The 14,538-nt window shown below is 38.9% G+C and overlaps 1 protein-coding gene across 2 annotated transcripts in view; it reads left to right on the top strand.

Moving 5' to 3' along the window:
* The first annotated feature begins 1,185 nt into the window (after nt 1-1,185).
* ARMC1 (armadillo repeat containing 1) overlaps nt 1,186-14,538 on the top strand; it is a 34,634-nt gene continuing 21,281 nt past the window's right edge. Inside the window, exons 1-3 of one of the 2 annotated variants that reach the window (XM_058832623.1) lie at nt 1,186-1,376; nt 3,844-4,044; nt 8,176-8,267. In XM_058832623.1, coding sequence (XP_058688606.1) covers nt 3,853-4,044; nt 8,176-8,267 — 284 coding nt within the window. In that variant the 5' untranslated portion in view covers nt 1,186-1,376; nt 3,844-3,852. Of the gene's footprint in view, nt 1,377-3,840; nt 4,045-8,175; nt 8,268-14,538 lie in introns of both variants that reach the window. The other variant, XM_058832624.1, reaches the window with a different exon arrangement.

Below are 14,538 nucleotides of genomic sequence, written 5' to 3'. Positions count from 1 at the left end.
GGGCGGGGGAGCCGCCCCGCCCCTGAGGTCACGTGAGCGGGGCCCGCCAATAGGCGCGGGCCGCCGGGAGCGCAGCCGGGCCGGCGAGTTTCGGTCCCCCTGCGACAGCCACGTGAGGGTCCGTATCATCTACCTGGCAACAAGTGAACGGGGTACAGGACACAGCTTAAAAGCTGGGGAGGTTCAGGTTGCACATCAGGAAGAATTTGTTCACAAAACGGGGACGTTGCAATGGGCTCCCCTGGGAGGTGGTGGAGTCACCATCTCCAGAGGTGTATGAGAAAGGCTGGATGTGGCACTCAGTGCCGTGGTCTAGATCACAAGGTGGTGTTTGGTGACAGGTTGGACTCGATGCCCTCAGAGGTCTTTTCCAGCCTCGCTGATTCCGTGATTCTGATTGGGTGGGGAATGGCAGGGGCCTGCGGCTCCCGGGGGTGCGGCTGTCGGCTGTGGCAGCGCCGGTGGCTCCTGGGTTGGCGTCGGCTGTGTCCCATTAAAACCTTGTGGAAAGAAAGGCCAGGACCGCTGTGGGAAGCAGGCGGGAAGTCGGGATCGCTGTGGGGCAGAGGGGGCTGCGGGATACAGGGGAAGTCTGAGAGAGTTTCTGCGTGCTGAATTGGTTTAAGAATTACTTACCGGGTGTTTTCAGCTTTAGAAACTACTGAAAACTTTACTCAAGCGTTTTAAAATAAGGTGCGAAGGTGACGTGGAGGAACGAGGAAACAGAAAACCTTTGTGACTTTAAAGAGTTTGGGAGCCAAACCATCGTAAAGGATCAAGATGTTGAACCCGGTGCTGGTAGAGGCTTTTTTTTTCAGCCTTAACGATGCTTTGATTCTACATTAAACCAAATTTAATTTCGGTGTATCATGGGGCTCATATTCCCACGTCGGGTTTCGGACCAGATGGGCGCTCTCTGCCCATAGAGCATCAAGTGTGGTTCACACCGGATTGTTTTACAGTACACGCTACACTGTATTTCAGCAGTAAATTCAACTTCTGTCGGTAACCGTCTTTGAAGAAAATAAAAAGTAAATTCAAAACAAGTGGAGCAGAGTGAGAGGCATGTTCCTGCACTACAGCCCTCGGACTACACCTCCCGGCCTGCAGCGCGCTCTCCCAGGAACAAAGAACTCCAGGATTGGCAGAGAGTGGCGCTCTGCACGCACCAATCGCGCTGCGCGGTATTGCGCGGTGCCGGGTCAGAGCGGGCTCCGGTGGGTGGTGCGGCCGTTCTCGTCCCGGTGTTCGTCCCGCGGTTCTTCCCCAGCCTCTTCCCGTGCTCCTCCCGTCGCTCTCCGCAGGCTGCGCCGCCCCGCGGGACATGGGGGCGCGGGGCTGAGCTGCTAGTCCGCCCAGGGACGGCTTCTGCGACGGTACGGCCCTGCCGGGGCGGGGAATAGGCCGCGACGGGAAGGGCCGTGAGGGGGCGGCGTGTGCGGCCGAGATCCCCCCCTGCTTTCCGAATACATCCCGGAGCTCCTGTTGTCCTGTGGCTGCGGGGCTGAGTCTCCGCCGGCCGCGGGGCCTGAGAGCTGAGTCCCGGGGCCTGGTCCCCGCCGGGCTGAGGCCTCGGCCGCCTAGGGAGGGCTGGCAGCGGGGCTGTGGAGGTTCCTCTCCAGGGCCGCTTGGGCGAGAGCACAGAGCGGAGGGGGAAAACGGCAGAGAGATAGGGCTGCCGTGCCTGGGTCAGGCTTTGATCTCAAAGCTAGGAAGAGGAAACGGGAGCAGGCACCTGGCTCGCTGCTCTGCCAGACTCCTGAATTCTAGATATCTTATTATAACTTTTAAGACCACCTGATGTTTTTAATTAAAAAACTCAGTGAAGCGGGGGGGAGGGGCGGGAGTTTTGATGGAATTGATTGTTGCAAGTTATGGAGAAGGGTGAGAATTTCAGAGTTGTCTCCGGAGTTGAGGCTTAGGAGAGATGGAGAAGGGTCTGGGTTTGGGTTGGAAGAGACCTTGAAGAGCATCTAATTCTAACCACCCCTACCCTAAACAGGGACACCTTCCACTAGACCAAGTTGCTCAGTTTCATCCAGGCTGGCCTTGAACACTTCTAGGGATGGGGCACCCACAGCTTGTCTGGGCAAGCTGTTCCAATGCATTGCCATCTTTATAGCAATTTCTCTTAATATCTAATACAAGCCTACCCTCTTTTCAGATTAAAGACGTTGTCCTAAAGTCCCCTTTTCCTGTCATTATGCCTTTGTACAATGTCCCTCTCCATCTTTCTTGAAGCTCCCTTCAGATGAGTGTAGCCTAGTGGAATAGGAGGGAGTGGGTTGGTTTTTTTTTCAGAGGGTTAGAAGGAAAAAGGCAAAAGCTGATCAGGATGGAAAGAGTTATAGGAATGTTATATGAAAGAGTTATAGGAATGATCTGGTGATTGGGACCTGGAAGTCAGAGACTTTGATTAGCATCAGCTCCACACTTGACTTTTAAGTCTTGAATGAAATGTGCTGTGGAAAATGGTTAACAATGCTCAACAGAGTTGCTTTGGCTTTGTTTGTGTGATGGTTTTGTTTTGTTTGTTTGTTTGTTTTTAATTTAGAATTTTTCCCTTTGGAAACACAAACTTGTATTGGTTGAGGTGCTGTGTCTCCCAGTGGATATATTTTTGATTCCTGATAATCAAGAGAAGTAGTCTGGAGACTAATCATTTGCCTGTACTTTTCACTCTAACTGTCACTTTCCTGAAGTAAAAAGCATTAACTTAGAGGTTAATAGCATTTTTTTTCTATGTGAAAATGTCATAATTATCAGAAATTATCATAATCCAAATGCATATTTATGATTCATTGGTTTTGATGAGTGTGGTAAATTTATGTTCCTCAGAGGCCAGCCTTCAGTGAGGAAAAACTACGTAAATAATGCTAAAAGAATGTGATTACCTGAAAATTGTGTTTATTCTTTATTTGAGTTATTTAACAAATTAACAGTATGTACTCACTCCCACTTTTGTGCCTTAAGTTACTTGGCTGAGATGGTACTGGCAACAACCAGGACTACAGTTAGCATTTAGTAGTTTCAGAGGCACAAAGAAGCTGTGTTTTTTACACAACAGTTTAGCATTTTCTCTGAGAAAACCTATGCTTTTGTTGCCTGTTAAGTAGTTATTATTAAACAGCTCTGCAATCTGATACTCTCAAGCTAACATGTGTCTCCTTTGAAATTGATCTGGTGGCTTGGACTTCAACTGGAGCAAGACGCGACCTGCTTGCTCTCTTTTTATCAAGGGATACTCATGAAAAGGAGAAAAAACAACTCAAACCCAGCCTATAAAGCCCTTTCTGCCTTTGAATGTATGGCATTATACTAATTATTTGATGTATAGATGAAGAATTAGACTTAATGTTTGCTGGTTTTGATACACGATTAATATTTTGTATACTTTTGTGGTTTGTTTTTCTGTAAAATTTTTTGATTGCCAAAGTTACTCTGAAAATACTTTTTCTGCCTTTACACAGAAGGATGTTTATAGACTTCTAGGGTGCCTTTTGAGAAACCCAGATTTATTGAAAGGATATGTCACTAGTGTAAGGAAAAAAAAACAACAGGTAATACTCCCATAAAGACTGACTGGTCTGAAATGACATATAGGAAACAAATAAAAACCTTATTAACCAAATATATCTGTTCTCTGCATAGGAAATTAATATTTCCAGTTTATAAGTTTCAGGACCCACATCCTTATCAATTTCATCCCTCTTCCATGGATTCTAGTCCTTGGGTTTTTATACCTTTTTGTTTAGAACAAGTCATTGCCTTTGTGCTTTTGTTTGTCCATGTTTTAATTGATGATAAATGCTATGATAGTAGTAATAATTTTTTTTTCAGCAGGTATTTTGTATGAATGGTGCAGAAAAGATGAATTCTGCTATGAGTGAGGAGCCTGATGCACTATCTGTAGTTAACCAACTCCGAGATCTAGCAGCTGATCCATTGAATAGACGGGCCATTGTTCAGGATCAAGGATGTCTGCCAGGTCTTATTCTGTTTTTGGACCATCCCAATCCTCAGGTTGTTCATTCAGCTTTACTAGTAAGTATTCTGGAGATAAATTTCTGTGTTGGTAGTTCATTTTTAAACTTTGTTAAACAAGTTATTTAAACAAGCAGTTTACAAACAAAGCTGTTTAAACAATTTAAACAAGTGAAAATGTGGAAAATAATGCCTGGTTATGTTGATATGCATTACATGTGTTTTTTTAAAAAACATGCATTTCAAAAATGACACATTCTTCCAGCGGATTTTTTAAAAGCTATTAATTTACTTTGCATTTTTTTCCCTAATATAGCTATTTGACTTTTTGTGTGGAGGGAGGTAAGGACCCTTAAATCTCTTTCTTAAGATAAAGTCAGAGCTTGGTAAATATGGACAGTGATTTGATACTCACATTATAAAAATCAAAATCCAGTCATAGGGTATCTTAGGTTAGAAACAGCTTCCCGAGGTGACGTAGTCCAATCCTGTGCCCAAATTAGGTGCGCTCAGATCACATCTCATGGTTATATCTGTTTGATCTTGAGCACTTTGAAGGCTTTCCATGACCTCTCTGGCACACTGTTCCAGCGTTTGACTAGCCTTATGGTATTAAAAATAAACAAAACCCTCTCAAAACCGAAAGAACCAACCAACCCCAAATCTATTAACATCTAATCAATAATATCAATCTAATCAATATCTAATACAACTTAAAAGGAAAAGTTTTTTCAGCTTTTGTCTGTTTCTTCTCGTTCTGAATCATAAGTGCTGAAGTCCTGATTTCTTATCCTGAATTGTAATATTAGTTTAAAAAGTGTGTTTCTTAGAAATGGGAGAAATGAAAGTCAGAAATTTAAATGAAATTTAGTAATTTCAAGAGCTGAGTTAGACTTCTTAGATTTTAAGCTAATATTTATGATATTTGTGGTGCTCTTTTTTATGTTATTAATGAATTGTAGATAATGTAAAAGAACAAAGAGCTCTGGCTTTTACATGCAAGTGTACATTATTCTTTATATCACTGAGACTTATCTGTACCATAATTCTTTATTTTCCATTTGTGTTGCTTTCATAGTGGATATTAGTGGACTTCATGAAATTACCTTGGTGACTCTTGATTTCTTTTGAGTTTGGGGAGGGAGGTCCCGTAAGCCAGAAACCTGCATCCTGCTAATTGTTTATTAGGTTAGCCTTGTCCTAGCATTTGGTGTTGAGTTTACTGTTCTTGGGAGTGTGTTGCATTGGTTTTCTTCCCAGTGTAGTTTCCTTAGGCTGTGATCCTAGAAGATCTTGTTTGGATGTCCCACTGTCTTTTTGTTTCCTTTGTTATGTTGGGCTGTGTATTCTCACTGCCTTCATGAGATTCTCAAATCAGTCTCTGATCAAGTTACAAAAATTACTTCTGCATAAAAGGACTGGCTTTGTCAAGAGTGATGAGGACTAAGCCAGTTTGCAGTATGGCTCCACAGCCCCTGATAGTACTCGTGTTGAAAGGAAATCTCTTTGGGTGAGGATGGGAGACACATGGGTTGTGATGTATGTGAATTCCATGTATTGATAACCTACAGTTAGAGTGAATTAAGAATTGGATTTAGAGGAGACCAGGAAGTGGCTGCAATGAGAAATGGATTGGTTTATTGTGAAAACATGTTCTGGTCTGCTACTCAGACTCCTTGTGTTTATGAGTTCTTGAACTGCTTAGGTTCTGAAGGCTTAAATATCTTTGCTGGCAACTTTTTAGACTTCATGTTTTATATTTTTCCATCCTAAAAAGTCTTTTTGTTTTTGTACTCTTCCTGTTGGTCAAAAAGTGCTTCAATTTGAATGGGATCATTAAATGTAATTATCTTCCCTAAATGTGTAGCTAATAAAGGGATGTGCAGCACTGACTTTAATTTCTTCTTGTACTACTCAACCATTCCTATACCTGAAATTGTAACAATCTGTATGAATCTAATAGTTTAACTTCTAATATTTAACTTCTTGGATGTGTTGTAGAACTTTTCAGGGAGGGTGTTTTTCTCCCCAGGTGCAGTTTCAGCTCAGTCGTTTCTTTGTATCTGATGAAGAACTGATATATATTTTCTATATATTTCTATTTCTGGTTTTCTCTAGTCTTGATTTCAGAAATTCTTTATGATATACTTCAAATGTTAGAAGTTTTGAATGATTTAAATTTAAAAAATCAGAAGTAACACAGGCAATACTACTATTTTTCCCCTCTTAAATTTGGACTAAAATTTTAAAAAATAGGTCCCTGAAGTTAAGGAACTACTTTAAAGTTTCACATAAAAACCATCAAAGATGTCTTTCTGTTAAGACTGGCAGCAGTGTAATTATATTAAAGTATGCAGGTAGTCTGATTCATTATGATGAACTTACATATATGAGCCTTAAAACTAACACAGGTATGTGTTCAGCTGAACAGAAGCTGAGACAAAGTTCATAACAATATTTTTCCCTATGATTTCAGTATTCTGAATTTAGTAAGTGTAAATGATCTCACTTCTTTGGAGGTTCAGTTCTTTGTATTTCCCATGGGAGGCAGGAGGAATGGGAACTCCCTAGTGTTTGAAAAGTTGGGTCAATTAAGTTGGTCTTATGACTTTGGTCTTATTCAAGCTGTGACTCAAATAATCAGCTGTGAAGAGAATAGGTTTTCCTTTGTCCAGCTGAGTTGCACCCTTACTAAATTGCCAAAATATGAATGAGAAACCTATTACACCAGCAAGGATACGTTTCATAGCATGCAAGTTACTTGAGAGCTATCATTTAGGTATTTCCCCATAGTTGAAAAGTAAGATAATAAATGGATATACAGCATTTATAAGCTGCAACCATTGATACTGGTCCACATCAGGAGATAACAAAACAAAAATCACATCTAAAGTTCTTACTGTGCCAGAAAGCAGCCAGAGTTTCTTAAAAGGCAATAAAAAGGTCTTGTGAATTTTACCTGATATGTGCTGAAGATGACTTGGAAAAAACAAACCCTGGTGGTTAGTCCTCTCTTTCTGAAGGGATTAAGGGGCATGTTATTTTTAAAGCAGTTACTGTGCAGTGTAGGTACTACATGGCTATATATAAAGAGCTGGTGCACTTCTAAACCTTGTGTCACAAACCCCATTTTATAAATCATTGTATTTGTGTATTGCAGGATTTTTCAATTACAGTTCTTGTACCTACATCAATAAACCTTTGAAGGTTCCTTCTAAGAAAACTTTCTCAGCACAAACTATAGAGAGATGTCTCATGAAGGGGACTGACATTTTAATTGGAAGAGTGTTATGTTAGAAGTATCCTATGAATATACAGTTACCAACTGGGGTCAGCAGTGTAAAATTGTGCAAAGAATCTACTTTGAAAGTCAAGTGAACAAAACCTTGGGCAACAAATAAGTGTGATTTCCCAGTTTAGATCACAGTAAGCTAAGAAGCTTGCTGCTGCTTGTGTTCTTATTCCTGCATGGAACGATGAAATTGCAATTAGTCTTCAAAAGCTTATACATGTGTTGGATCTCTTTTTGTGGACAGTAGGAACTTGGTAATGATGAGGTTTCTAGTACTGGGGGAGCCTACAGAATTGATGGAAATTGTACTGGAAGCATCATGTATAAAAATTACTTTAGATCTCAGGTCACATAAATGTTTATTGCAAGGGACTTCTGGAAGTCGTTCACTTCAGTTTCCTGTTTGAATTGGGACTGTCACCAGCACTCAATCAGGTCAGTTGTAGCTTTGTCTCGTTCATTCTGCAGTTCCACTAGGTCATCTGTTCCAGTGTTGTACTATCTTCAGAGGAAAAAAGCTTTTTATAATACCTGATTTGAACTTCCCAAACTACAATTTGTGGCTGTTCTCCCTCGTCTGCTGCTGTAGAGGAAAGTTTGGCTCGACCATCTTTGTAAAGTCTTCTTGCATAGCTATAGACAGCTGTTAAATGGTCCCTTAGGCTCTTAGCTGGTGTATAAGCAAACCCAGTCTCTCAGCCTTTTCTTGTAGATTAGATACCCTGTGCTTTCTGTGTATTTATAAAAATAAAAGAATTTTTTGATGTTCATTGTAGGTGATAGTTCTTCCTCTTCTTGCTAGAACTGCCTCTGTGACTGTTTGGCAGATGTGCACTAACAGAAATGACAGATAACGTACTGGATGTATTGCTGATTTGCTGTGGTCCTCTTTCTTTCAGGCTCTCCGCTATTTGGCTGAGTGCCGTGTCAACAGAGAAAAGATGAAAAGTGAATTGGGTATGATGCTCAGCTTACAGAATGTAATACAAAAGTAAGTTTACAAGGGGATGTTGGATCCAAACAATGTAAACATATAATTGTGTTACAAAGTCAGACTTTGAATTTGTATACCGAGTTTCTAATGTATCCTTCTGATATTTCCTTGTTGAGATCATACGGCTGCAAGCAATTAATGGTTTTCATTTTACGGTATTTTGAAGTAGTCAAACCATAGTCTACCAGAAATATTAATTTGCAGATCATTTGCCAAACAACAAGTTTTCTTTGCCTTGTTACAAGATAACTAATTGTGTTCCTTCAGGTTCTTTTATAATCCTTCTCATCATTTTATAAGGTTGCCTTGCCGTAGCATGCTTAAAGAAATTGCTTGGCATCTGCCACATTTATTCTTTGAACCCCACCTTTGGGTAGAGAATTTGTTTCAATGTATTTTTGGAAGTAAATATCTTCAGTTCTGTGTTGAGAAAGCATCTTGCAGATGGTGTAGAAGTTAATGAGGTTTGTAGTGGTCTCTTGATATCTTTGTACAAGGTGTCAGATGGGTTATGTCTCTTAAAATTTGCAGTTGTTTGTGATTTGGATTTTCTCAAGATTTGTAACTGCTGAATGAATATTGGAAGATCTTTGTGTACCTGTGTGATGCACGTGTGCACTTAATCAACAGAAATGTATGTGATGAGCTAAGGCAAATCACTGTTCAAAAGAAACCCCAACAGCCTCCTTCAAAGATTAGTCTGTTCCAGCAAAAATTAACTTGCTATCAAACTAGTTGAAGGTGATTATTTTACACACAGTTTGGAAGTGCTCAGTTGGAGCCCAGGACTTTGGAGATGTGAAGAACTGTTCCATGGGGGAGGAGAAAAGTCATGTTGCTGCATTAAGATGTCTCAGATGAATGTTTGAAACAATTATTTAGAATAGGATAAAACACAAGTGATGTTGTACATTAAATATTCCTGTAGAAAGTTTTTGAATATTTTAATATGTTAATTGAACCTCTGTCACTTGTGCTGTAGGTGTACAAGTTTCTTCTAGAAAAAACACAAGGCTGGACTTTGCTAGTTCCTCCATGCCACAGCCCTGCCAGTTCTTGGTCTTCTATTAACATAAAATATTAAGGGCTGGGAGTGGACCTTAAGGATCATCTAGTCCCTACTCACTAGACCAGGTTGCTCAAGGCCTAATCCAACCTGGATTTGAACACTGCCAGGTTTAGGACACCCACAACCTCCCTGGGCAACCTGTTCCAGTGCCTAACCACCTTCACAATAAAGAAGTTCTCCCTAATATCTAACCTCTTTCAATTTGTACCCATTGCACCTTGTCCTGTTGTTACAGTTCCTGATGAAGAGTCTCTCTCTGGCTTCCCAGTAGGCCCCTTCAAAAACTGAAAGGTTGCAAGGTTTCCACCCAACCTCTTCTCCAAGCTGAACAGCCCCAACTTCCTCAGCCTGTCTTTGTAAGGGAGGTGCTGCAGTCCTCATACCAGCTTTGTGGCTCTCCTCTGGACTTGCACCAGCAGTTCCATGTCCTAATGCTGGGGGCACTGGAACTGTGCTCAGCAGTTCAGGTGGGGTCTCACAAGAGCAGAGTACAGCGGGACAATCACATCCTTCAACCTGCTGGCCACACTGCTTTTGATACAGCGTTGGATTTGGGTTTATTGTTGGATATTACAGGACTATTGTTGTATTTCCCTCTGTCTGACACTCCTTATCTATATGTGAGAACCTGAAGGAGGGGAAATTATGGTCTGTACTCAAGTTCTGTGTGATCTAGAAAATATTACTGCTGTTTAAGTATTTCATTAAGTGTGCTAAAGCTAAAGATGATTATGTATTGGCATGGAATTCAGCATTATGCCTGAATATCATCTTGTGATTCACCAGTTATGCAAAACACAAGGATTTAAAACATGTGCCTTTAAAAAGAAAATGAACGAAGTTTATAAAATTTAGAAGAGATGTGTCAATTTTTTTTAAAATAATGGTATAACTTTTCAAATGATAGGTGTTCTAATACGATGTATATAGAGAAAAATGGAATTAAATCTTAGGATATTCACCTTTGCTAAGGACAAGCGTAATTAAGTGAAATATAGAGAAGTTTTGCTACTTTTATAATAACAATAAGACCAGAAACATTTAGGCAATAACAGAAGCATGTGTTTCTAAAGAACTTACTTTTAGTTTAAATTGCATATGTATTTAGAGTGCAGGGATGTTCTGAAAAAGTTGAGAGGGGAATGGTAGTTCATTGTCAGTCTCTGTAGCTTGCAACTATTACTTGAGAAACTTTAAAGAATTTTATGGAAATCTCTTCAACAACGTTTTTTTCTAGGTTTCAATTTCAAGGGCCAAAAGAGTGAAGTTCAGATATGTGCAGAAAATGAGAGATAAGTGGAAATCTTGTAGGTGTTTCTTTTTTTTTTTTTCCTTTCTAGAAAGCTCTTTGGCAACAGTAAGAACATACGTTTGATTTGTATGCTTGTAACATTTGGAAAGTGTGATATCATGAAAATTTAAATACATAGCATCTTCAACCACAAGACTTTGTCATGTGCTTGTCAGGATTTTAGGTTTTAATGTTGACAGGAAATGCTGAAGTTAAGTTTTGTACTGCCTGCATAAATATGGGGAAAGATGGTAGAAAAGTTCCAAGAAGATAAATATAGACTTATTTTTATCACAATTAGGTTTTGGATTGTGGGGTTTTTTGTTAAAAGGTCTGTAGGGCAGAAAACAAGGTCTCTACTGTCTTTGATTTGATTTACAAAATGCAGGTTCTGGTTTTTAATTGATTTCAGTTTACCAGAAGATATAGTTTGTTGAACTGAAACTAGACATTAATAGATGCTTTGGTCTAAATGACTTCATGCTGTCTGTTACCTTGTACTTTTCAGAATCTGCATATTTAACTCATTGCTCTATCTAAAATATTTTATTATTTTCAGAATGTAATTTGGGATTCAATTTTTTTTTTTTTTGATAATGTGATACAAAAATGCAAACAAATTATACAAAAAAGATAGGAACTTCCGTCAGAATTCTGGTTTTCCAGTTTTTGTTTCTTTCTTTCAAGTGAGACAGAACCCAGCATCTTCTGGACCAGAAGCTGTAGTCACTGGCTTTTTGCTCCTGACAGATGAAGCACATCCTGTGATCTGAGTAGTTCCTTTTCACCAAGGATTTTTCTACTCTCACTGTCCATTTTCTCACTTAGCTAAATAATAGTCAGTGGCTTTCCCTATTCAGTACTTATTTATGATAAACTGTGTTCTGCCACTGATAAAGCTATGGTGTGTCTTAAGCAATGAAATGGAGTGCAGGTGAATCACAAACTGAATATTTGTCATATTTCAAACTTAAGTTTATGTTCAGCAGTGCTGAACTGACACTGTGCTGGGAAGTTGAGGTTTTTTAGCATTCCAGTTCACTTTGCTTTCAGTTTAATGCAAATCCTGAAATTTGAGGGCTTTTCTCAACATGTGTCTTTTTACAAGATTTGAAGGTTTCTGTGTTAGAGACCTCAAGTTCAAAAATGAAATTTCTTCTCATAACCTAAGTGCAGCTAAACAAGTCTAAAAATCTTTAAATGGTCAATGCCATCAACTGGAAAGTAGTTGGAATTGGTTTTCTACTGCTGTACTTGTAGTAGTACTTGGGAGACTCAGGCACAAGCCCCAACCCTTTCAATGCAATTAATACACAACCAATTGAAAAAGACTATTCCACTTACTTAAACCAAATAACATGATGGCAAAGTACTATTTCTTTCATGAAGACTACTGAGGATGAGAGTTGACATTGAGTGCCACCTGGTTATCCAGTCATAGAATCATAGAATGGCCTGGGTTGGAAGGGACCTGAAAGATCATCTAGTTCCAGCCCCGTGTTGAGCAGGGACACCTTGCACTTGACCAGGTTGCTTAGAGCTTCATCCAAGCTGCCCTTGAACACTTCTAGGGATGGGGCATCCACAGCTTGTCTGGGAAGCCTGTGCCAGTGCCTCACCACCTTCACAATAAAGAATTTATCCTGTGCTAGGGACCTCAGTGGTAAGCAGTAAATTGCACTGCATCCTGAGGAATGGGTAGGAAATATTTGAGACATCTGAGTTTGGCAGTTGTTTGAGGTACCTTTGTGTCTCCTTCCATGGCTTATCAGTCCTCTGGTATTATCTGTTCAACTTCTTGGTGTTTTGGTTATTGTGTTAAAGCTCAGTTGTTAAAATCATGTTGGTGCTCAAAACTGATGTCTGGCTGACTCTTTAGTTGATACTACACTTAAAGAACAAAAGATAGGTTTCAGGTTCACTGTGACTGATTTTCAAGGTGCATGAACACTAGATTTTGTTAACAAAAGAGTAACAAATTTTAATTGTAGATCCTGGAAGTTACAGTTTCTAAAGAAGAAGTATGGAATGTCAGCTCTGAGTACAGAATGAAAATTTGATGGCAGCTAGATATTTTTATGTTTAGGATTTGTTTTCTGACTGAACTTGATTTGGAACACATGACTTTCTAAGCTTCTTCATGTGAAAGACTTTATATACTTCCACATTTTCTAGGACAGATGAAGAACTGTTTCAGCTTTCATGGAATACTTCAAAACATTTTTCAAGCATAAAAATTTCTGATTCCCTGTTCTTTGCTTGCTGCTTTTTTCCTTAGCAAGGGAGATTTTTTTCTTTTGTTCACCTGCATCTGCTTATTTTTAAGTGAAACTTGATGTGTTTTTCCGTGTTATAAGCTCAGAGTACACAACTGTGTTGGAGGGATATCAGACCTTTAAAATCTCTGCCTGGAGGTTTCCAAACTTCTCTATCTTCTTTTTTTTTAAGGCTGATATTGCAAAAATGATATTGCAACTCCCTTGTCATGTGTATGTGCAGAAGTGTTTGCATAAATAGGAAAAAAAGAGAGAAGAGATTGAAGCTCTTTGAATACTGGTGTTTCATTGTATTCCAGCAGTCATCAGCAGTTATTTAATATTGAAAACTGGTTTAGTTGCTGGCTTCATGAATTGTGTAGAGGACTTAATGTGTCCATATGGACTTTCTAAAATGTTATTAACAGCTTCTAGAATTAAAGTTAATTAGGATTTATTGCCTAAAAGGAAATACACTAGTTTGTGTTCAGAGTGAAAGTGTCTTTTGATGGACAGTAAAGGTCAAAGTTCATAATTTTTCATAATCTTTATGGTCAGAATAATGCTACTGTTTTAGTATAAATAGTATTAAAAAAAAAACAAAAAACACTGATGAAGAGTCAATATACTAAATAGATCTTATTATGGAATGGCAAATTACTGAGAGTAAAATTCCAATTACTTAGCTAAAAGAGCTTTTCAAGATAGTCTTCCTTTGCCAGGTTGTCAGATTTAACAAGCTGAACTAAATCCAGTGCATTAATCAGCTCTTCCAATTTATTACTTGCCTAAGAAGATTAGGGCAATTAATATGTGTTTAATTAGAGTCCCTTGCAGATCTGGTAAAATACATGCAGTCTATAATTGCTGACTTCTTACTCAATTTTAATTTTTGGTAGTCTTAATTACCTGCACTTTTTGAAAATTTAATTATTCATTGAAGCCAGTAAAATTTAAAGTTATGATGTCTGACCAAAAAAAAAAAGGGCAAAAAGCCAATTATTTCAGATAGTATTTGTTGAAATTAAAATTAAAATAATAGGGATGTAGCATCACAATAGTTTTATAATTTTTTTATTCGTGGCATACTATTTTTTCTTCTTTGTGAGAGGATGAATGGTTGGGGAAAGACAGGGAAAAGGGCATATATTAATTAGGAAGTAGGCAAACAATGTATTTAAAGGGATATCTAATGATTGAAGGGAAGTTGTCATATAGCTAGCTTCAAGATACTACTTTGTGAGAAATTACAGTTAAAAACTATAAGCTTCTAACATTTAATGTATTTATGTTTTTAACTGGAATACTTAAATTCTGATCTACGAAGGACGAAGAATCAGTTTTTTGTAGACTATAGAAATTTTATTTTTCTCTACCTGAATCACTTAGTAATGCTATTTTGTAATCCTTGGCATGTGGGGTTTCTTTAACATGTCAGAATTGAGAAACAGTTGAGATTGGGTAATAAGAAGCATGATTCTGTTGCATGATTATTTTTGACCTTTACAGTACTTGTGGTTCTGCACTGAGAAGTTGTGTTACTGGAGAAAAATATGATTATCCTAGGCCTTCGATTTTCATGTGAGCAGTAGGTTCCAAAAACTTTGGTTTTAGTCACTGTTTCCAAATTGTAGTGTATCACCTGGAGGAAGA

The sequence above is a fragment of the Poecile atricapillus genome, chromosome 2 (genome assembly GCF_030490865.1).
Source record: "Poecile atricapillus isolate bPoeAtr1 chromosome 2, bPoeAtr1.hap1, whole genome shotgun sequence".
NCBI lineage: Eukaryota > Metazoa > Chordata > Aves > Passeriformes > Paridae > Poecile > Poecile atricapillus.
The sequence above is the reverse complement of the archived record's forward strand: the minus strand, read 5'-3'. Positions and strand labels throughout refer to the sequence as shown.